This window comes from Dermacentor silvarum, chromosome 1 (assembly GCF_013339745.2).
Source record: "Dermacentor silvarum isolate Dsil-2018 chromosome 1, BIME_Dsil_1.4, whole genome shotgun sequence".
NCBI lineage: Eukaryota > Metazoa > Arthropoda > Arachnida > Ixodida > Ixodidae > Dermacentor > Dermacentor silvarum.
Window position 1 is genome coordinate 87,982,069 of NC_051154.1, and position 23,668 is coordinate 88,005,736.

Genomic DNA, 23,668 nt, shown 5'->3' on the forward strand with positions numbered 1-23,668 from the left:
GTCACATGCTCCTCGTGCCCTACGCGCACGCAGGACGCGCTAGGTAACCAGGTAACAGCAACGAATATGGGGCCAGAGGCCGTATTTGCTCACGATCCATTTAATTTTTTTCGCCATCTGGAATCGCAACGATCGGCCATACGATAGGCAACTTGGTGCGACGCGTTACCAGACTGAAAAAAAAAAAAAAAAGAAAAAAAAAACAGTCGAGGTATTCACGAAAAAGCTCAACATAAAGCAACCGCGCGTGTAGCATCAAGAGCAGATGTAATTTAGGTCCAGCGCACCGATATCCTACTTGACTGAGCAATTACGGTCGGGAGAAAGAACAAAGGGTTTAGAAATATTCAGCTACTTTACAAAGAGCGCAAGCGCATGCTATAGCAGCGCCAATCGGTGCATGTCGGGAACAGTATGCAGGAGCCTCTTTGAGTGTCCTTGCGTCACTTTTGTTGTCTGTGTGGCATGTGTAGCTATAGGGCAAGCAGTTCCAACGGTTCCGACGGTTGCAGCAGCGCGCGATCAGTAACGTGGTGATTTGTGTGGAGTTGTGTGTTCGCGTATGAGAAGTGAAGTGCTGTTGTGCTGGATGTTGAACGTGAGACCGGCTTGTGTACAGTACGTACGCTGCCTGCGTGCAGTTCGTGCTAGCACGTATGATGCCGTCGTGCTTGAAGTCTAGGTAAGGCGTCCCTATGCAACGGTTACTGCATGCTTATTCTTCTGGCCACTGTGCTGACCGTGCTGTTATTTACTTAAACAACTTAGCGAATTCATTAACGTCCTTGAATAATTTGTTTTACAATTTTATGATAGTTGACGTCATGTTAGCGCTGTAAGTCGCATAGAACGCTTTTTTTTTTTTTAATCGAAACTTTGGCGTGTAAATGATTTTGGTCAACTTAATCGTGGAACAGTTATGGTTAGCATGGAGTAAGGAAATACTTTTTTCCTTCCTCCATGGTGGTCAAGTTGCATATCAGCCCATTGCATTGGTGAAATCGTGGGAATTTTGCGTGACTTGTCAGCTCAATAGGTTCGTAATTTTTTCTTTTCTTGGACGTAGGCAAAATGCTATGCTGAAGAGCGATGGAACTACCTATGACAACGCAGTCAAGTTACCAGTCAGCCTTCTTGTTCCCTTTGTGTTATGCGACACCAGATGCCAAGTCTGACAGCGAGACATCATTCTGCGAAAACCAGGCGGCAACATTACGAACGAGCTTGAGTACATCGGACTGTAGTGATACCGGCGTTTGTGCAGGAAGTTTGCGCTCGGATACAGCACTGTCGTCGCCACCGACACCTTCTGCAGATACCTCGCACGAACAAAAACTGGAAAATGAATATGCAAACTTAGAGTTGAAAAAGTTTTTACCGGCGTTGCAAAAGGATTCGATGGAACCGACTGACGGCTGCTCGACATCGTACTCGGCGCCGCCAGCGTTGATGTCGGTAGCATCACGCGGTACATCGGTTGCAAGTTCGTTTAGTAGCGAGAGCATACCAGTTGTGACTACTTCACAAGGAAGTACTGAACATGGAAGCAGCAGCTGCACTATGTCTGGAACAGTTGATGGAGAAGCACAGTCATGTACAGAAAAAAGGCTGGAACCGGAGCATGCAGCTTCTTCCGATGTTTATCCTGGTACATGCCTCTCAGCCTCGGAAGCAGTAGTTGCTTCAAAATATGACGTGGGAAAAGGCAACCTGATAAGTAATCGAGAATTGGCCCTTTCTCTCGAGTCTGTGCTGACAGTAGTACCACAGTCACTGCTGGAGCGTTCTGAAACTGTGAATGGTAAAAGCTTGGAGAGAAAACAACTGATTAAAGAACCCTGTGTTAAAATTTGTGGACCAAGGTATTCAACCTCTTCATGTGGAGGTGCCAGTTTACAGTCATGGGACTCTCACCTTGAAATAGATGCATCTATTGAAGACATTGTAGAAAGTGTGATTCACGAACTGTCCATCTGTGAAACCGAGTTACAAAGCTGTTCGGGCATGCTTTCCCGGGAGCATTCTACAATAAGTGATGTACCACGAAAAGCATCTCCAGCCTCTTTGTCAAGTTACACATCAAGCAAGCGTTTAGAATGGGACAATGGGGCAGACATTGGATATTCTGGCACTAGTGATAGAATACATGGACATGGAGGGTTAGGGTATCATGATATAGAGAGGCACATTTGTGAGCCAAGTGAAAGTGGTGTCATCAATGAAGCCAGTGTTTCTCCTGATGAGAAGACTCGCAAGTTTTCTGTGCCACATTTTCGTGATGTTGTTGTCCAGACTGAAGCGTGTTCAATCAAAGATGCTGGAGTCCAAGCTTATCCCTCTGCTACAGATCTTTTATCTACTCAGACTTGTATGAAAGTGTCAACAAAGCAGTCTGATTTGTTGGTATCAGGCAGTGCTGCAGCAGATTTGAGTAGTATTGCATCAGCAAAGCAAGAATCTTCCAATATTGCACTTGCTAAGGGTGGACACCAACAAATCAGCAAGGAGAAAGATGCAGCTTTTGTGAGCCATAGGACATCGAACTATGTTTGTGCCAAGTTGAAGCCTGCTGTTCAGCTACCTGTAGACAGAAAGAGCCATGAAATGCCAAGATGTGATTGTGCAAACAGCGTTTCACTGTGTTATAGCCATAGAACCTTCAGAGAGCATAGGAATCTTAAAAAGAAGCGTGCAAGTTTGACACGAAAACATGCTTCAGGATTCGGCCAGCTGCAGAGAAGGCATTGTAACGATAACTTTGTTGCTGCCTCTGATACTTCTCATATAGAATCTGAACCTTTGGATGTCACTGGTTTTACTGTTATCAACAACAACCGAATGAAAATGAAATTGCCTGCAGCTGTACCAGGACTGGCTTCCCGAAGTGCAACACCCGCTGAGCTTCCCCGCGCTTGCAGTGAGCTTAACAAGCGTCGGCTTGATTATTGGCTCAGCTCTGGTTTCCCTTATGTGCCTGCAGTGGTGCCACTTGAAATAGACGTCCTACCTCGCATTCACAGCGCTGAACCAGCCACAGAAAAGCAAGAAAATTGTGATCCAAGGCTTGTAGTCTCTGGGTCATGCCTCCCATCTGTAACTCAAAGGCAAGAAGTCACTAACATGGTAAATACTCAGCCTGCTGTAACAGCACAAGGTGCCACTGGCATGGCACGGAAGCGGTACGTTGTCCGTCCAGCATCACATTTAGCACCGAAAACATCCCAGGCCAGCACAGTGCTTTCAAAGCAGACAACAGCATTGTGCCAAAAGCTCATTAGGAAGGACAAAATTGGGTGAGTATATTGTGCTTCTTGAATCGTTAGCAGCAATTTACAACATTGAGGTAACTAGTGAAACTTTGTTTTGCTAAACTGCTGTAAATAAACATCATTTGGTGAACCTGAAATGATGTACTATCACACCTGAATGAAATACTAATGAGAAGAAATTAAGAACGCTTCTCACACCTGATTACTTCAAAGTGAAATGTGTGATTGGAATGTTGCTGGAAGCTATGTGCACTCTGTCCAAAAAAACTAAACCTCTGGGAATGAATCGCCCTGGCGTCATACATAGTGGCCAAAGTGGAAATGGGAAATTTGGCTTCCAGTTTACTTGCTTGTGTTTCATTCTGGCATGGTTGTACATATGCTACTGTAGTCAATAAAAAAAAATTTTAATTGCAAGCAAATTACTGACATTCTGTGTAAAATAAAGTAGATTTGATGAGTATTAGCTTAATTGCCTGAAAGTATTGTGAGTTGGCAGTTTAACCTTTTGAAATGTTTTGCAGGATAGGACTGTCAACCATGTCCTCTTTCCCTAAGATGGATGGCACACCTCCCGTGAATGGAGAAGCGAAGTCAACATTGATGTCTCAAAGCAACACTGAAGGTAAAAAGAAAAACTTTTTTTTTTTTTTTAGTAGATAATTATTCCATATGTATTGCATTGAAAGGCCCTGCTGCAGCTTGTAATTTTTGCCTTTCCAGACCCCTGGCTTTCAAAATCGGATGAAAGTGAAGCGTGCTCTTCACCAGAAATGTTGGCTTCTTGCAAAAGTCAGCAGGAGCATGGTCAGCAAAACTCTTCTGCTTCGTACAGCAGTGTGTCTGAAGGAACTTCATCACAGCTGCTGACAGTGAATGGAAAGAGTTGCAAGCTGAAGCGCATGGCTCATAGAGAGCTGGAAAAACTGAGGTTCCTTGTTAACCGACAGAGACATGGCTACTTGAAGCAGTTGCAAAAAGAAGTCGAACGGCTGCATAAACTTGAGCAGCTGTTCCTCTTAGCAGACGTCAGTCGCACAGCATCTTCAGCAGAAGCACAAGCCACTTCACCAGAAAAGGACTTAGCCGAAATGGTGTGCAGAAATGCAGACAGCAACAGTGTTGCTGTGCAGACTTCTCAATTGCTTCTTACCAGCTGTGATGATGAGGACACTGCGGTCAAGGAAAGATGCTTTGTGTCAATGGGTGGCCAATTGGTGAAGAAGCCGAGGGACCACCCTTCACCGCGCAGGAGGAAAGGTGCCTCCAGGCGTCCTGTAGCATGGGTAGTACCCTTGGGATCAAACATTCAGTACCCTGGCAATAAACAAGGAGTGTCCCCAAAAGAGAGGAACCACCAGGATGTCAAGGAAGGGGAGAGTCTGCAGGTAATTGACACCATTGACGAGATTTGCATTATGCTCGACAGTTCATAGGTGGCTTGCATTTGATGTCACAGATTCCACATTGATTAACCATTTGCAGTCTCCACTGTGTTGGCAGCAGTAAGCTGGATATAAGCAGATAGTATGATGCAGAGCATTTTGTAATTTTAGGGGTTTTCCAGCATGGCGGTCATGATATCAGTGCAAGTCATTTATGCTATTATAACCAACTTTATGAATTTGTATCGTGATATTAGACAACAGTGCTGACAGGCATAGGATGAGGGAAGTAAAAACATCAGTACTGGCACTTGAGTTCGTTGGAGATTAATAGTAAGTTGACATCTGTTAATTGGACCCTGACAGGGCTGACAAAATTGATCGAATTATCTAGTGGGTCGAATTAAGACGCAGAAAGAAAAAGACTGCAAAACACACCGCTGATTTATTTGGTAGTAGTTACTTGAGTGTAACATGCCTCCGAATCGAATGCATGCCAACTTTCTTTGTGTCGAAAGTAGAAACTTAACGTAGAAATCTAACGCGCACCCAATTTTGTAAAATGGTGGCCGGTTTCCTAAAGTCAGCTTCACTGCAATACAGCCATGTAGTGCAGTAGTGGGTAAGAACACACGGCGGCAGTTTTGGTTTCGTATCCGATTCACCGTGCAAGCAATTTTTGGCCTGATTTCCTTAGAAAGCAAAAGGCGCCCGTTTGAATTAGGTAAGCACCATAATCAGACATTGTGAGCTACCATTATTGCTTAAAAATCTTTTAAGGCCGGGCCGAAAATAGGCGTTTGTGATGGGAGATGACGTGTGTTCAACATATTTACTGTCCCCTAAGCTCCGCCGAGACAGACACTGCCCCTAAAGGGGCCGTTGGCGGGGTCACCATATTGGTTAGGCACATGCATGTGGACTGGTCAAGTTCAAATTATCCAGTGAATGCCAATTCTAGGATCAAAATAACGTTTGGGCCCGTAGAAATGGATAAGCGCTGGCCGGGACCTTGAGCCAGGATCGACTAAACCGCAAAATCTAATTAACGGAAGTCTACTGTAGTAAGCGGTTTATTTTACCACAGAGCCAACGCAAAAGTTCACAGTGCCACGGCTACCGGTTGTAACATCCCAGTATTTTTAAAATCAGTAATGCTATAAGTCATTCAGTGCCTCAAAACTTTGAAATGAGCCTCGTTAAAGATCTGTAGAGATTATGCATCAGTACATGGCTGCATAGCTGTTCTCTTTACTACACTCACCCATATGCGATAAGTACAAGTGTGAAGAGACCATGGATCATCATCTGTGCCACTGTTCTCGCTTCGATAAACAATGCCAAACTCTCCAGTATACCTTGAATAGACTGGACTATAGGCCATTTACAGAAGCAAAGGTCTTGGGAGCCTGGCCTCACAGCTCATCAGCCCAGAAAGCTATTCGAGCTCTTCTACAGTACCTGAAGGCGACAGACTTGAGTGCCCTAACTTTAGATTTGCTGCACCTGGCTTAGTGCACGTGAAAGTGCGATCAAGACATGTCTTCTCTCTCTCTCTCTTTCACTTCCCCTTCCCCATGGTAGGGTAGCAAACTGGACAAAGTCTGGTTAACCTGCCTGCCTTTCCTTCCTCCCTTCTCTCTCTCTCTTCGCTGCAACACAATATTTTAAGAAAGTTATCTTTGAAGGAACTCTTATGGTTTGAAGCCTTTGGTCACAATGTGCATGTGATGGCAGCAGGTATGAAGACAAATGCATAAGATAAGAGATAAACAGATGCAAATCTTTCGCTAGTAGCACTGGAGATATAAGCAACATGAAAAAGAAAAAGAAAACCTGTAAAAATGGGATGTGCTTCAAGTGTAGCCATGGTAATCTAAAAGAAACCGAAGAAAGTGTCTAATTGAAGGGAATAGCTTGTGATTTAACTATTGCCTTTAACACTCCTATGAGTGCCATGCCTGAGGAGCCTCTGTGCACACTCCTTGCAAAGCCTGGGATATGTCGTTTGTCCTTTCACGCTCACTTCCTGCCACTCCTGACATTATTCTTGTTCATGCCATGGACTTATGCCAGTTACTCAACCAGCTTTTCTGACTCAACTAGTGGTTCTGTCTGGCACCTTTTCACAGACTGCACTGCCTGCAGTTTGTTTTTTTCCCTTACTACATAAATCTCTGGCTTTCAGTCATGACAGATCAGCATGGGAAATACGCCCTATCACAAAAAAAGTTGAGGACAGCATCCCATTGTGGACAACGGTTGATTGGCTGTTACATTTTTTTTCAGTAATTGTGGACAGCGGTTGATTGGCCGTTACATTTTTTGCAGTAGTGCATACATGTAGTTTTTTGAGCAGAGCTGAAATGAGGATTATTTTTGGTGAATTCTGGTTAGTATGCCAGTAGAAGTCATAACAAATGGAGTCCCGTTATTTTTCTTGCTGATGACAATGCAAGTTCCTGTCTCATGGAAAAGCTGTTTTCAGGCAACACTTTGGAAGTTTTCTGTTTTATGATTAGCAAGCTTTAAAGAAAAACGGCTGTTTAGGAAAATTGCTAGCAGTTGTGCTGAATAAAATGTGAATTTGAGACCCATTGTGAAAAATAAGAGGTATGCAGGTAGTGGCTCCTAAAAAACCTCAATGCTCGCACTGTTAACCTTCCCTATTTTGCCATTCAACACCATCATGTGGTACTGAACAGTTAAAAAGGCCAGCACTCCCATTGTATTAGGTTCACATTCGTTATATTAGATTCGCACCTCTCTGCCTTTCTAATAAATTATCTCTCTCTCTTGACCATTGGAAAGGCCATGTGTAAGAATCAGCGCTGTTTTGAGAGAAACCTCAAATGGTCCATGTGAGTCTCTGAATAGCTCCACTGTGTGTCTGGTAGGACACTAGCACATGTAGGTGAAAACTTTCCCTTGAAAGCGTCATCATTGTATCATTATACCAAATCACCATCAGCATGAAATTTCCCCTATGCTTTCCTTGTTGTCATTGTTAGCTTTATGTGGTTGTGATCAGCATGAAAGGGACTCTTGAAATTGTTTCACTTGCACGCACAGAACACTGGAAGAATTATCAGCAGGTGACTAGACAGCAAAAAAAAAAAAAAAAAAATGAAACAGTGAGAAAAAGGTAACTGAAAAGGTTCTGAAAACAGTTCCAAGTGCCTGTTCTGTGTCCTTGCCTTGTCTTTTTGCACTATTTCCAGCATTTTACATCGCATGGAATAGAGATGGTACATCAAACAGAACAGTTGTGAGATGGGCAAGTTTGTGCATATTGGAATTGCAACCAAACAAAACAGAAATGCAAGAAAGAGCATACTTGGTCCTGTCTTTGTTTCTTAGGTGTTTTGTTTGTTCACCTTCCTTTCAATGATATGCGTCAAAAAGGTATACACCTCATTTAGTGCTAGGAGTTTTGTTGTACAGAAAGCACATACAGTGTTTGATGAGTGCCATCTTTTAGAATACATTTTATAGTCACAAGTGAACGATTCAGAAGAAGGTCCTCCCAAAAAAAGTATGCTGGTGGATGCTCCATTCCTTCACACTCCAGAAAATTTACCTTATTGGCCTTGATAGAGGACATACTGTGGTGCACCCTCTCAGGAGTGCTGCCGCCGTGTGAAGAGTAGGGTACTGCAGCAGACAGCTGTAGGCAGGGTGCTTTGTCTAGGCCATGTGAGTTTGATTCGATCACACAGATGTAGCTTGTGGAACATTTGTGCATTTTTGCACAACTAAGATAGCCCACTGCAAGGTCACATGTAGCAGGGATGTGGAGTGCTTAGTAGTAAATTAAACCAGAGTGTGGTACGCAAGATGGTGTGTTTGTGCCACGTGTGTTTGAATTGATCACCAGACACTTCCTGAGTTTTACAGTATAAGCAGTTAAAGGGATATGGAGACGAAATCTGAAAATTTTATGAAAATGCTGAAAATGAATCCTCATTGTGTGATTATACCGAAAAGAAGCAGTCACTTTGCTCATTTTTGAGCCGATGGCTTTATTTTTGGCGTTTTGTGAGCGCGCGCCTCGCAGCCCGACCCGCGGGAATTGGAAGGCGTGACGTCACGACACCCTCGTCGGATAGCCAGCCGGCCGGCCACAGTCATTCGAAGCGCGCTGACGCTGCCATCGCGAGCATGGATTCGAGTCTGGTGTGTCTACCAGCGATGAGTACTTGTCTGAAGATGAGGACCATTCCAACTTGGCAAAAAATATTACTGCTTACAGTTACGAGCCTTCCGCGTCAAGCGACGAAGAAGAGCAGGCGGCCGTGGAAGTGCCGGTCAGGTTTTCGCGAACCGTAGCGTGAAGATTTCGCTCTGCACCAGACACTTAAGTATTAACCGCATGCACGCGATCTTGCGCGCGACAAGCGACGCGGCGGAGATGGCTGTCGCGTTCGCTCGTCGCCTACAAGTCGTACGCACGTGAGCGACGACTTTGAGCGACATCTCCCCGATGTTGCCGGTATGAGGGCAGCAAATTCGTGCCGAAACTGGCGTGACGCGTGCTTTATTAATTTAAGTTGATGTGTCTTACTGTAAAGAGCAGCGTAAATACTTCTAAGAGTATTGCACTAGGTTCTTATCCTTGCACATATTAAAATTTAGTTGTTTGCTCGTTCCGTGTGACAATCGGTAGTACATGACTGATGTACATCCTGTTCCAGCTTCGCGCTATTGGCTAGTCGCTCATAGCACTTCCGGGTGACGAGCGACGAATTCTAGATTTCCAGAACGGAGCGATCGAGCGACAAGAACCAGCGATCTGTTCGCGCAATCAACAATCTGCTTTTTCAACAGTTCAACTTTTGTTCTGACGCAAAAAACCATCCGTCAACTTTTGTGTCCATATCCCTTTAAAAGCTTGTAACTGTTTGCTGTGTCGATCCGTTGGGCCATTTTTTCTTTACCATATGTCAGTGTGCTTGCCCTGCACACATCCACCGTACACAGTAGCTGTGCTCTATTATTACCTTATTTTGCTCAGCAGCACACTACTTAAGTGCTCCTGACAGAAGAATGTGTGTACCATCCTTCCACCAGAGGCTTCTGCTGCGATAGTAACGTTTTGTAGAGCACACACCTCCAGGCCCTCGCGTTTGAGGGCCTTGACAAGGCAGTGGTGCTACTGACATTTATACTTTTCAGTATCTCAATCAATTTAAACCATACCTTTCATGCCCTTAGCAGACCTCACCATGATTTGTCATTATTTTAACACGTATATATTTCACTCACTTTACAGTGACAGTCTTTACACCTTAGTACAGCCATGCTACATCTATGCTACATCTATACATTTACCATTTGTCATTCACCACATCATCGACTACATTATACCATTGATTGGCCATCATTGGCCCTTGCTCCATAAAATCCCATATATCACCATCATGCTTGCACCACAGTTTTAAAAGGAAAGTGCTCTGATAGCGCACTGTTGCATTATGGAGTGGACGTCGAGTAAAGTTTGCTACAACATGCTTTAGCCGCTACGGGCAGCACCTGTCTTGGTGGCCTCTTGCTTAATTAATTTTTCTGGGGTTTCAATAGGAAACAAGTTTGTGCGCCATAATCTGTTCTAAATTATATTTTCACACATCAGCCTACTGTCAAGGCAATCATTATTTTTTTTTTGCCTATTTGTTTTGCCTGCTGCTGTGATGAAAATTTTCATCTTCACAAGGAGTATTTGCAAGCTTCTGTATAGGCTGTTATATATATTGCATGACAGAACACGTTAGACTTTAGAACAGGTCAGATCTGTTCCACCACACTGTATTTATAAACTAGTTTTGTAAGCTGGCTGTACAAAGCTTGCCACAACTTTCTTCAGAAGCAATATTTTGTGTCTATGTGGTATAGGTGTTTTGAGTAGTGTCAGCTGCATCATTTATATTTAGGTAGGTTGGCACAGGGTGCCAGCTTTAGTGAAAAAGCTGTCTAAAAGGCTAAACTTATTGGCAGAAAGTTTGGCTAGTTGGTTTGAGTGGTTTGACTTATTGGGAGTGCTGAAAAAGCTGGAACATCCACCATGAGGCAAACAGGATGGGCTCCCGTCCTACGTGCTTCATATTGTGTGTTCTCTCTCTCTTTTTTATTTTTTTTTCACTGCTGCAATTATGTTAAACTGCACTTACTGGTTTCATGTTTTAATCAAAGGATGACTCTTTTTTCAGGAGGCATTTGCAGCCCGCTGTAGCCGCTTGATCAAGCGTTCGGAGGCAAGGCAGACTCAGGTTGCCATCCTGGCCGAACGACGACAAAAGCAGCGCTTAGCACCATTGCAGGTGCAGCTGCAAGGCCGAAATCAGGTGCAGCCTCGTCCACCAGGAAGCTTAGGTTTGTCCATTTGTGCATTTGTGTGCTCATAAAAGGACTCAATGCTGCACTAGTTGGTGTGTGACTTAACGTGCCCCTCACCAGGACACATAGAAAATGTTTGTTATACACTGGAAGTTGTTACGTGCCCTATAGGGAGGGAGCGTTCTACCGCAAGAATTTTTCAAATTGGTTCATTAAGGGGGGAGGCTACCCTCGGAGGCTACCCTCGGGAGCTACCCGTCGAACGTTCACGCCACATTCCCGTCGTGGCCTCGACGACTCGTCGTCCATACTCGCTGCTCCGTGGTCACTAGACGTTCGCTTCCCCGGCAGGAACTACCAAGGTGCCAGGCCGGCGCGGCTATATGCTCACGCGGTATGCAACGCCACCCGGACTTACGAATGTTCCTCACAGTCGTCGGGTTACGCAACTAGCAGTCAGATTACTTTCGCCTGCTGTGCAAATTGTAGCGCGGCTGTGGGCTCGCCGTTCAGTTCTAACTGCTCTCTCTCACCGATCGCGGTTGAGAGAGGGCCTGATCGTCGTCCCACTGCTCATCACGCGGCACGTAGCGTTTCAGGTCGCATACGTGTACCGGTCCGCCGATCGGCTTTCCTTTCTTGTTCTCGAGCCGGTAAACAAGCGAGAAAACCTTCTCTCGCACTTGATACGGCTCGGTCCACTTCGGCGCCAGCGAGGCAGCGAACTGTTTGCTAGCATCGCTGAGAACGTGCTGGTGTCGAAGCACCAGATCGCCCACTTCGTAGTGGACGTTCCGAGCGGTCGTACTGCGCCTTCTGTTGTGCCCTAGCAGTGCGAAGATTACAGCATGCTTTATGTAAAGCTTCCGTGATCTTGGCACGTAGATGCGTCGCGTATTCAGCTCGTGCTGACGGCGCGACTGGCATTTCGCTGCGATCCGCGAGAACCCTATCCATTGGATTTGGCAGCTCTCTCCCCAGGTTGAGAGAAGAAGGCGCATACCCAGTTGAGTGGTTCACTGTCGATCGCAATGTAAACCCGATCTCTGGAAGTAGGTATCCCAGTCCTTATGCCTTTCAGAGAACGCGACAAGCATGTGCTTGATGTTGCGATTGACTCGTTCAGTGGGGTTCGACTGAGCGTGGTAGGTTGTCGTTTTCTTGTGCTTAATGCCAAGTGCGGCGCATGAGTCAACGAACACCTTCGCAGTGAAGTAGGACGCATTGTCTGTTATCAACTGCTCCGGAAAACCAAACCTGGTGAAAACCTCCATCAACTTATCCATGATCACTTGTACCGTCAGTTTCTGTAGAGGGAAAAGTTCTACCCATTTACTGAAGTGATCCGTGACCACCAGCAAGAATTTGTTCCTGCTCGGTGTTGTGGGATACGGTCCCATGACGTCACACGCCGCGATTTGCCAGGGAGTCTGGCTGTCGATAGGCTGCATGAAGCCAGGTGGTCGTCCGCCTCGGGGCTTCATGCTTTGGCACACATGACACGAGCGGGCGTAGCGAATCACGTCCCGTTTCATGTCAAGCCAGGTAGCGAAGCGACACAACTTAATGTAAGTCTTGGGGCCGCTCGCGTGCCCAGCGATGCACGAGTCATGAAAGTAGTGTAGCAGTGCTCCTCTCAACGCGCGTGGTATCACCACCTTAAACGCCTCACTTGTGTCCTTCTCGGTGGGAATATGCCTCAGCAGGACACCTTCGGAATTCAGCAGATAGGAATCCAGCGCGCTCACAGCAATACCAGCTGCCTCCATGTGCGCGGCGGCCGCGCCGCCTGGCTCCCGGAGCCCATCGAGCACTTTTCGACAAAACGGATCCTTCTGCTGAGCCTCGAACAGCTCCTTTCTGCTGAAGACAACTCCTGCGGAACCGACAACATCTACGTGGTTCACGCTGTCGCCCAGGATCAACGGTTGTTCCGCGTCCCTTACTCGGGCTACGGCCAGGGTTTCTCCCTCGCCTCAGATTGGCGCTCGCGAAAGTGCGTCAGCTGCGGCATTGCTTTTTCCTTTGCGGTAGTGCACGTTAAAGTCGTAACGCAGCAGCAGCAGTGCCCAACGCGCCAGGCGGCCACTCAGCTCGCTCAAGCGCCTCAACCAAGTGAGAGCCATGTGGTCAGTCTCAACCGTGGATGCCACTCCGTCGACATAATAGTCGAACTTTCGCAGAGCGAAAACTATCATGAGACACTCCTTCTCTGTCACCGAGTAGTTCTTTTCTGCCGGCGTCAACGAACGGCTCGCGAACGCAACCAATCGGAGAATCCCTCCGTGCTCCTGAAGCAAAATTGCACCTAGACCCAGGTCGCTTGCGTCTGTTTGAATCACAAACTCCTTATTCAAGTCGGGCAGCTGCAACTCTGCCGTGTCAGCGAGCACCTTTGTGAGGCCACGCAGTGCCGCCTCCTGCTCTTGACCCCGAGTCCAACACTCGTCTTTCCTCAAGAGCTTCGTTAAAGGCACCTGCACTGCTACGCAGTCTGGAATCAATTGGCGATAAAAGTTCACCAATCCCAGAAAGCGTCTCAGTTCGCTGATATCTTTTGGCGATGGGTACCTTAGTATAGCCTCGAGCTTATTCTCACTCGGCAGAATGCGGCCGTTGTCCAACGTGAATCCCTACAGCGTTATTCTGTTCGCAGCTATCTGAGCTTTACTCGGGTTCAACGTGATACCCGTGGACCTCAGCCTGTCTAGGGCGTCTCTCAAGTGGCGCAAGTGCTCGTTGAATGTTTTCGATTAAACCACTATGTCATCGAGATATGCGAGAGCATGTTGCCACTTCGCATCTCCTAGAACTCGGTCCATCAACCTCTGGTAAGTAGCGGGAGCTCCGACTAAGCCAAAAGACATTCTTTGGAACTGAAAGAGCGCGCGGTAACAAGTGAAAGCCGTTTTCTCTTCGTCACGCTCATCCATTTCGACCTGAAAATATCCACGACTAGCATCGAGCGTCGTAAAGTATTTCGCCCTGCCTGTGTTAGATACTAAAGAGGAAATGGAGGGTAGAGGGCACGCATCCTTCTCCGTAACCACATTCAGCCTGCGGTAGTCTACACAAAGGCAATAAGTATCGTCCTTCTTCGGGACTAGAGCTACCGGGAAGCCTCATGGGCTGTTTGACCTTTCCATAACGCCTGTGTCGATAAGTTCGTCTAAGGCGCTGTTAAGTGCTTTCCGTTTAGTCAAGCTTATTGGCCGAGGATTACATTTCCACGGCGCAGTGTCACCCGTGTCTATCCTGTGCCTGACTAGCGTAGTGCGGCCCGGATGGTCCTTGAAAATGGCATCGTATTCGTACAACAGCGATGACAGTCGTGCCCTTTTTCTCTTCGGCAGTCTTGACCTCTGACAAAAGTGGGTGCACTGCCCCTTGCAATGCCGCGGCCCAATGTTGTGCCACCGTCTCTTCGTTGCTTTCATCGCCTTTACCGATTACTGTTTGCTCGCTCGGCTGTGGCTGGGTGTGGCCCACTCGCGCCGCCCCCGGAGACTGGCGTGTCTCCGCAGGCACGGGCGCTTTTGCGAAACGCTTCAATGCACCCGTTCCGTTCTCTTGGTAACTTCCGCTGGCGATGTCTATCAAAATACCCGATGTCTATCAAATATCAAAATATAGAAAGTCTCGACCTAAAATAACAGGCACTGACAGACCGGGAAGATGTACGAGGTGTTGTCGCCTGATGCGTCTCTCCCAACGGATAACTAGCCTAGCTGCACCGCTCGATTGTGCTGTACCGGAAGCAAGGCGGAAAGTGGTGTCACTATCTCTTAAGCGGATATTGTTCATATTGTCACGTACGCGTTTGTACCGCTGTGGACCAAAGGGCGTGGGTTGGTGAAGAAGAGGCTGAAGTGTTTCGGAGCTCGGTTGATGGTGTTACCCTGGACACAGAGGTACAACCTTCTAACTGTATATATTGTAAATACATATATTTTCTCCCCGTAACAATATACTTTGTCACACTGACTATGTGTAGTGCAACCAAAGCTGGGAGCCTTGTCAGCCAATCAGGGAAGCAAACACACAGACAAATGGTAGCCTTTCATGGTGTGTTAATCTGCAACCGTGTTATCTGCTGATGAGAGCAGACGACGTAAACATTCAGTTTGTAAGTCTTCTTGAAAGTCAGTGATGAATGGTTTCTTTTATTATTTTTTTCTGGGGAGGCATTCACAGCATGCTTTGAAGTTTTGTGCGTTGGCCATGACGATAGCACTCCTGGGAGGCAAAGACGGCGACAGTTCTTCCACAAACCGCTTTTTGTTGCGTTTGCTGCCCGTCTGTCTCCTCATGACAGCCAGTGACTTTTTTATTCGCGTGGAATGTGCCTCGAATGCTGTCATTCACTTCTACAACATGCCACAATCATGGTTTTGCTGGTAGTTGAGATTCGCATTCCGATAACGTCTGGTGAACTTGAACCAAATCTTTTAATTGCTCTGTGTAATATTGCCACGTAAGTCGTGCGTGACTCTGTGAAGACCATCCAAATGAAAATTGTCCAGCCTAGAGTTTGTCACAGTCATTGCCTTTTCTAGACCGGACTCCATGTGGCTGCATCTTGTCCGTGGACTCAACTTCCTTTGTCGGCTTGCAGAATGGTCGCCATGACACAGGACGAATATGATAACTTAACTAACGGCCATACGGAAGCGAAGGTGCTAAATGAAGTCTTTGACATTTTCCTATTTCTAGGTCATTTGTGCAGTGTGTATTATCAGCACGATGTTTTGTGAAGGCTTCATAGCTTTCTTGCAGAATATTTAACTCTAATCTCAAATTAATGAATAATTAGTCAATTTCATGAAGGACTAGTGTATTTTTTACCCCAGTGGAGCACATTATTATTTACATTCATATAAGTACTATTAAAAGCAGTTATCTAGGTTCTAACAAAGCAACCCAAACCTCTCTCTGCAGTTTAGTTAAGCCATAACAAATCAAATGTACCGTGGAGGGTGTCCAATGGCATATTCTTGTGCACGTTTGGCTGCCACGGCACCCCCCATATTTTGCACTTCACAGAGTTGGTGAGATGGCGTATAGCACAATTCTAGGGCTGTAACGTATGGCTATTGACAAGTCAGTATGGCTGTTCACACTGTTTTGTCCCTTTCTTCATCTACTAATTTTACTACAAAGTGGGGTAAAATGAGAGGGGACAAAATGCAACGTTTTGAACTTCTTGCCATCTATCTTGGAACTCTGTGGTTGATGTGAATCTAAGTAGGACAAACTTAATTACAAATGCACTTTGCACCATCGATAAGAAGCAACCATGTGATCACTAGCATGTGCGTTCAGAACGTGCCATTTATAGTTGCTCTTGCTGAGTACTTGACATTTTCACTAGCAGGATAGATACAATAATACGGGCAAGCAAATATTCCTTTTGCTATAGCTGATATTGCCTTGAATCTTGCAGTTTTGTTTTCATTATAGCAGTACAATAGTACTCACTGCAATATAGCATGGCTAACCAAATTTTGCATTCACTTTTTATATCCGGTAATAAGTTACATCCATGTTTGTTAGATAGATGTTCAACTGAATTGATGTAGACTGTTAGGCTGAGTGCAGCTCCAGCTTGGATGTTAAATGACCAGTGAAAATGGAAGCCATGCTTAATTGTGCCCCTCTTTTTCTTTTTTTCCCTCAAATGAAGGAAGAGCCTCTACAAAGAAGACATTTACACACAAGGAAATGAGAGAACAGACCGAGAGGTAGGTTTCCTAGCTTATGAAACTGGAAGTTAAAACAGTTTACTGTGACATCAGTTAAGTGCTCGAAATTCGGTTTGCCTTGTTCATCTATCTGTCCATCCGGTTACGCTGACAACTAGTCGTCATCAACGACAAACAGCGATGATTTTTTTCGTTGGGCGCCTTTGTAATCCCCAGCTTCATCATTGCCACAGCACGAAGGAAAAAGCATTTTCACCACAACGGCCTCCACCGGGATTTGAGCCTATTTCCATGGGGGTGTAGCGCACTAACTGCTGAGCTATCCCACAACAACAGCGCTGGGCATTCAGTGCAAGTCTTTGCGCTCCACACAGACTCTGAGAGCAGTGGCATTTGTGCATGTACTTCAGAGGTCAGACCGAGCAATATTGTAGTGGATGAGGATTACATTACGTGGCACCGCTAACACACACGTCTGCTGTTTCATAGCGCTCACCTACTACGGGAAACTGGAAAAGAGCCCAGTATAGGGCGGTTCGTTATGGGAGAGGGGTGCGGTCGTATAAAAATTTATTAATTCAATGTAAGGATTAAAAAAAAAGTACTGCAGTGGAAAAGAAATACATTGCATCGCATAGAAATCATTCTTGACAAGATGGCGGTGTGTTTTCTGCCAATTCTTTGTTATCGTGTTTGTGAAAAGAGTGCCGGTGGCACAAAGGAGGCAGACAGACAGTGATGATTAAATGTCTCAAACATGGCACATACTCACGTGGCACTCCAAATGATCTTGAACATATCCGTGATTGGTGTGTTACATGCCACATGTCTCTAAACATGTCAAAGTGCAAAGTAGTTTTTTTTTTTTTCTCGAAAAACTGTGAACTCTCACTTTTCTTATCATTTTGATTCTAACATAATGTAGTTGACCACACCACAAAGAGTTCTCCTTACGCACAATCTTTCGTGGACTAATCACATCATCTCCATTTCAGCTAACGCCTCCAGATCATTAGGATTCCTGTGCCGCAACTTAAGAACTGCACCTACCCCACTACGAAAATGAGCTTGCATAACTATTGTACGCCAGCAAATTAAGTACGCGTCTTCTGTATGGTCTCCCGATTAAAAATACCCCATAGAACTCCTGGAGAGCATCCAGAATAGAGCGAGCTGTTTCATTAAAAAAAATTATAGTAATCAGTCAAGTGTAACACAAATAAAACTCGACCTTTCATTGCAACCACTAACTACTCGTCGTGACATTTCCCTTCTATTATTATTTCATAGATTCCTTCACACAGTTGGTCTCTCCTTATCAAACCTGCAAAAAGCATCCTCGACGTCCCAAAGACTGAACAATCAGTTCAGCTACGCTGAATTTATCGCAATACACACGCTTTTAATTTTTCAGCTTTGCCTCGTGCGGTCCGTTTATTAAACGCTCTGCCAGGCAACATTGCTTGCCAATTGAAACACGGTGCATTTCTCTATCTTCTAATCGATTAATATGCAATTCAACTGTCTAATACGTCTTGCCTTCTCTTTTCTTTCCTGAATTTTTCTACAAGCTAATAAAAGCATTTCAGTGATCCTCACTTTCTATATCTATATATTTTTGAGATTAAATAAAAATTATGTGATTGTGTTTACTGTTTTTTGTTATTGCTCTTGTTATTGTATTTGCTAATATCGTATTAGTGTTCCATTCTGCTGGATTGTGTGAATATTCGTCTTGTTGTACTGATGTTTTTTTCTGCCTCCTGACTTCTTACAAATATGTTCACGTACTTCCCCCATTACACAACGGCTTCTTGAAGGCCTGTAAGGTATTTGTAAATAAAAGATTTTAAAAAATAAATAGAGGATGCACCGAGAATAAGTTAGTTGGAACAGTGATGCTGCTGTGGCATCGCCACGTTGTTTATACAGTAGCTCGCAGGATTCATAGCTGCCAAGTGCCTGATATAGCAGCACTGCAAATGTACAGGGAAATAAAATCGCTCAAATCTCATAGATGGCAGTGCGTCATTTTGGTCATGACAGCAGTTGTAGTAGAAGTTTTGGCCTCATGCAGAGTTCATTACCCCAGGTGGAACCTTTAAAACGAGTCATCGAGGTGGGACCTTTAAAACGAGTCACCGAGTCTGAAAAGCAAGACATCTTTAACACAGCAGCTACCTCCCTACCTGCGGCCTAGATATTGATTTACACAAAATATGAATTTACATGGTGTAAAGAGACTTCAAGATTGAAGGTCATTTCAATTTCCACGCTTCTGTCACGTCAGGCAGATCTAGATGCTTGGACGTTGTCCTACTGAAAAACTGAAACAAAAAAATCTGACTGTGTTACACAAGTTCTCAAAACTTGTTGCACTGACCAAAAGGCCACCTCACCTTGATAACTCAAAAACAAAAACAAGCGTGATGCACAAAGATTATCTGAGAAGTTCAATGAGCACTTGTCTTCGTCTGTTCTTGTCTTTGTCCTGGTGTGTGCTGCAATTTGTAGTAGCATGGAACACTAACTAGCTTGGTCTTGAACCTTGTTGACGATTATCTGAATCAAATGTATTTAAATAGTAAAATTTTGAACTGCCTCGGAAAAAAAAATAGCATAAGCCATTAGCCAAACAGCTGTGAATAAAATGTTATAAAGTTGTACATTTTAACTAAATAAATCTAGTCTATTTAGACAGGGAGAGTCTGAGAGTTCTACAGCATGCACTACTATTCTATACAAAAACGCAGTTTCGTACATCACAAAGAAGAAAAAAGTCAGAACCTATTTATCTAATCCATGCTATTCTTTCTGTACTATCACACAGTTATAATTACCTTTTAAATATTATAATAAATAATTTTTTTTTTCAAGTTCTTACTTTAAATTAATACATTTTGGTATGACCACAACCCTCCCCATTAACAGTCAGCCCTATAACCTCTGGGTTCTTGTCCATTTTCCCTGTAGTGGGTGAATGCAATCGATTATTTGAGGAAAAAGCAGGCAAGCGAAAATAAAATGGTAACCTTCACTATGGGAGAATGCTGCTGTTGCAGTAAATGAGTTCAGAGCCGAAGGAATTGCTAAAGTCTGCTATCTTTTATTTTATTTCCTAGGGTGTATCAAAAGCTTCCTGAAGTTATTGACTCGAAAACAAGGTTGCGTAGAGAGCAACAGTACAGAACAAACCGTCTTATGGCACAGCTGTACAACAAGGTAAGTCTATTTCTTTTAAAAGTGAGTGTCTTTTACAAGTGTTTTCTTTTGTATTTCAGGCCATCCAAGAGAAAGCTTTGATAGGCTGCATTAACTTTCCAATTAACAAGCCATTCACTAATCTTTGAATGGTTCAGCAATGCTAGTCTTTTCCACTTGCAATTGGTCGTGATTAAATTCTGCTGTATGGGATGTGTATACTTGGGATGTAAATAAATGATTGACTCACCTTCAGAGAGAACAATCTTTTCTTGATACATAATAATGCTAATCTGCTAAGGTGGAGTATTGATTAGAAAACCTGGCTTATGTGAACTACAGTTGAGCATCGTTATTGTAACCCTTGTTAAAGTGGATGACTTGATTTATGGCCTTTATGTATGGGCACCAAACTATTCAAACCATTTGTCCTCATTAATATAAATACATGCTGTCTGACCACTGAACAAATGAACATAGCCCATAGAGGTCCACATTTGTTTGTCTCATTAATATGGGCAGCACCTCCTCTAGCGTGCGCCGGCCCGCTTCGCGCGACCGTCGCGCGAGGCTTAGAGCGGGACACCGGTATGGACGAACACGGATCGTTCGAGCGCGCCACCGTTCGCGTGACCGTACACGTGAACGACTAGGCGATGGTGTCATAGCATGGGGCGAACGTATTCGCTCGCTATCGGGTCGCGGTGTGTCGGACTTCCTTGATTTGTCGCGCGCCCGTGTGAATGTTCTATTGGTTGTAATTCGGCTAGTGTGTATTAGTGTATGAAAGGTGCAATAAATGCCCTTTGATTGTTTGCACTACTGGATTGTCGTTCCTTTGTCCCAAGAGTACATGTGTGAGACCCCACATCTGGCTGCCCAACGTGGGTCTCTTGGGGCATCGGACGATAATTTTAACAGTTTTGCTCGGTTCGAGATGTTTCAACCGAAGCGTAGTCCTAGCGTGGATTTTGATCGCTAGTGTCGGCGGTGTGCTTTCTTGAGCGAGGCGGCGGTTGCTGTAGCGTGTTTGAACTTTTCAACATGCTAAGCCTTTTCGCGAGTGTTTTGAAGTACACTCGTCGGTACGAGAGCCACGTGGTCTGCATCCTGGGAGAGCGAGGCCTAGCGCCCGCGGAGCATTGGCAAGCCTGAAGCGAGTGAGTACGGAAGCCTCGTGGGTGGTCCGAATTTCTTATGTAAATAGCTTCTTCTATATCTTTGACTTCGGAAGTCGAGGCTCAGGGAGCCGGGTGGCCGCGAGCCACGGGTGCCGCTACGGGCTGACTGGTATTGCGGCCTGGCACCGGGCGCTCCGACACCGTCTGGGACGGTGGGCGCCGTCAACTCGGATGCTGTGTGCACCGAGCGGAGTAGGACCACTTCACAGAGCTAACGTCTCCTCGAGGCTGCCTGTTCTTGTGCCCATTTTGGGTGTTTTTTTTTTTTTTGGATGCCGGTTGTCAAAGTAGCGACGCATTAGGCCTAAGGCTTAACAAAGCCGCCTGTCGCACGTTGAGGGACACAACCTGGTGGACCGTGGTGTTGAGGTGTCGCACATTGCTTCCCTCATTAGTTCGCCTCGCACGAATTGAAATTACTCGTTCGACTCAAGAAAGCAAGCTTTGTTCACGTGAACTTAGCATCTGAAATGCCGTCCGAAATTTCGCTAGCCGAATTGAACATCGTACCACGTGGGCGATGCGTATGCCGAATTCCTCTCCCTTGCACTACTTTAGTGTTTGTCGAGTGCGTTAAGTGTACGCAGCGTGAGCGGAGTCACCCCTGGTTTGCTGTCACCTGCACATCGTCAGCGCTGCTGCCCCGGACTACAATCGAGCTACCCCAGGCTTTGGAGATGCCTGTGGTCAATTCGGCGCAGCGATTTCGGCGGCTGGGAAAAGAGCCGGCAGTCACCAGCGGCTCTCGCCGGCAGGGCGCGTCGGCGCGAGCGACGCTTGCTCGTGCCGACTTCTGCGTCGCCGTTTCCGGAGTCCTGTGCTGGAGTCGTGCCATCGAATCTGCAGAGCTGGTGCTGTGACCAACGGACGCCAGCGGTGCACCCCAGAGACAATGTCGGCTCGCACGTTGTGGATAACGCGTGGACATCTACTCGGCGGCGCCACTGTCGCATGTACTAACTTTTGTTCGCGACGCGCGCGTTGATAGGCCTTGTGACATGTTTCGCCGGCGTATGTGTAGTGATTTAAGGTTGGGGGGATGTGGCGTGACTCTCACGCGTCCCCTGATGTTGTTTTCCCCGCATGTCTCCTGTAGTCCGGCTTCTCTGCGTGGCTAAGCCCGGCGGTGGTTGCGGCGCGTTGCGAGAGATGGCGCTAGTGTCGCGATGCTAACGCGGGGTCACTTGGGAGAGAAAGGTCGGAGGCGCTCTCTTTGGCTGGGGATCGGCGATCAACACGCACGAACGCTTCGCGCGTGCGCCGGCCCGCTTCGCGCGACCGTCGCGCGAGGCTTAGAGCGGGACACCGGTATGGACGAACACGGATCGTTCGAGCGCGCCACCGTTCGCGTGACCGTACACGTGAACGACTAGGCGATGGTGTCATAGCATGGGGCGAACGTATTCGCTCGCTATCGGGTCGCGGTGTGTCGGACTTCCTTGATTTGTCGCGCGCCCGTGTGAATGTTCTATTGGTTGTAATTCGGCTAGTGTGTATTAGTGTATGAAAGGTGCAATAAATGCCCTTTTGATTGTTTGCACTACTGGATTGTCGTTCCTTTGTCCCAAGAGTACATGTGTGAGACCCCACACCTCTAAACGAAAAAAAATTGAAAGCTCCGTGAACACTGGCAGCAAAATGTGCACGGCATACTGCTGCCAGCAATACGTACCGTTGTTGGCACAACGGCACCATCCAGCGTCTCTACTACCGCAGCAGCCACGTGATAGCTTTGTTATTAACATGCTCTGAAGCGTAAGTGCTTTATAAGACATAAGCTGGACCTTCCATGTCTTTCGCGCAGAAGTTAGTGGAGACCGAACAGCCATTTTTTTCTTACGTGCTAGCTTGGTGAAAAAGCTGTAGCTGTCCCTACTGCACTCCTATCCTGTTGTATCAACTTATCTCTGAGTTAAAGCTCTGTCGTTGGGAATTCCATCAACATAAAGCTTGCCATCACAACCCTTGTGACCCGCTAGGCTCTTCAAATGCACTGTGATTGTTAAATATAGTGTCAACTGGAATAAGCACTAAAGTTCAGATTTTGTCAAGCTTCAATTTCAGTGTGCAGTGCAATGTGCAGAAAGAACATAAATTACAGTGCTTTTATTCAATAAATGTTTCGTTGTCCATCAAGATTCATTATTGTGGACAACCCTCACTTTTTGGGGGCAGTGTTGGTCAGGAACCAAAGTGTCCTAATAAATAAGGAAAGACGAATTTACCTGAAAGGATGGCTCATTGACCTAATAAGTGTCATGAAAAGTAAACGGGAAGATTGTGAGAGTGCTAGTCACGACAGTCAGTAATGCAGAAGACGCCTTGGCAACTGCTAGAAAGTAGTCTAGAGCTATCAGTGGACAGTGATGAAACTATGGTACTGCTGGCTCATCATCTCGTGTGCCAGATATTCCTACACTAGGTGCTCCATTGTTGGATGCACATGCTATGTAAGACCCATCTGTGTTCTCAGGCCTTCCCTTGTCTTCCTCCACATACTGTAATGGTATATGCTCGTTTGCCTTTTTTTTTTTTTTTTGGCGGTGTGCATACAACTCCGAGTATGCTTGTTGCAAGGGTGAATCTCCATTACAGCC

At 45.7% G+C, this 23,668-nt stretch overlaps 1 protein-coding gene across 1 annotated transcript; it reads left to right on the plus strand.

Moving 5' to 3' along the window:
- The first annotated feature begins 454 nt into the window (after positions 1–454).
- Positions 455–20,145, plus strand: LOC119431897 (uncharacterized). Its single transcript, XM_037699341.2, has 8 exons — positions 455–682; positions 1,067–3,293; positions 3,794–3,894; positions 3,993–4,657; positions 10,861–11,023; positions 16,671–16,728; positions 19,812–19,911; positions 19,971–20,145. Exons 2-8 carry the CDS (start codon positions 1,090–1,092, stop codon positions 20,037–20,039), a joined length of 3,360 nt encoding a protein of 1,119 aa, XP_037555269.1. The 5' UTR covers positions 455–682; positions 1,067–1,089; the 3' UTR covers positions 20,040–20,145.
- The last annotated feature ends 3,523 nt before the right edge of the window (positions 20,146–23,668 follow it).

Excerpts from the sequence above, each read along its gene's own strand:
- LOC119431897 (XM_037699341.2), top strand. The coding sequence starts at position 1,090 with ATGGAACTACCTATGACAACGCAGTCAAGTTACCAGTCAGCCTTCTTG. Across the intron at positions 4,658-10,860 it reads AGGAAGGGGAGAGTCTGCAG|GAGGCATTTGCAGCCCGCTG; the intron begins GTAATTGACACC and ends CTCTTTTTTCAG. Across the intron at positions 11,024-16,670 it reads TCGTCCACCAGGAAGCTTAG|GAAGAGCCTCTACAAAGAAG; the intron begins GTTTGTCCATTT and ends CCTCAAATGAAG.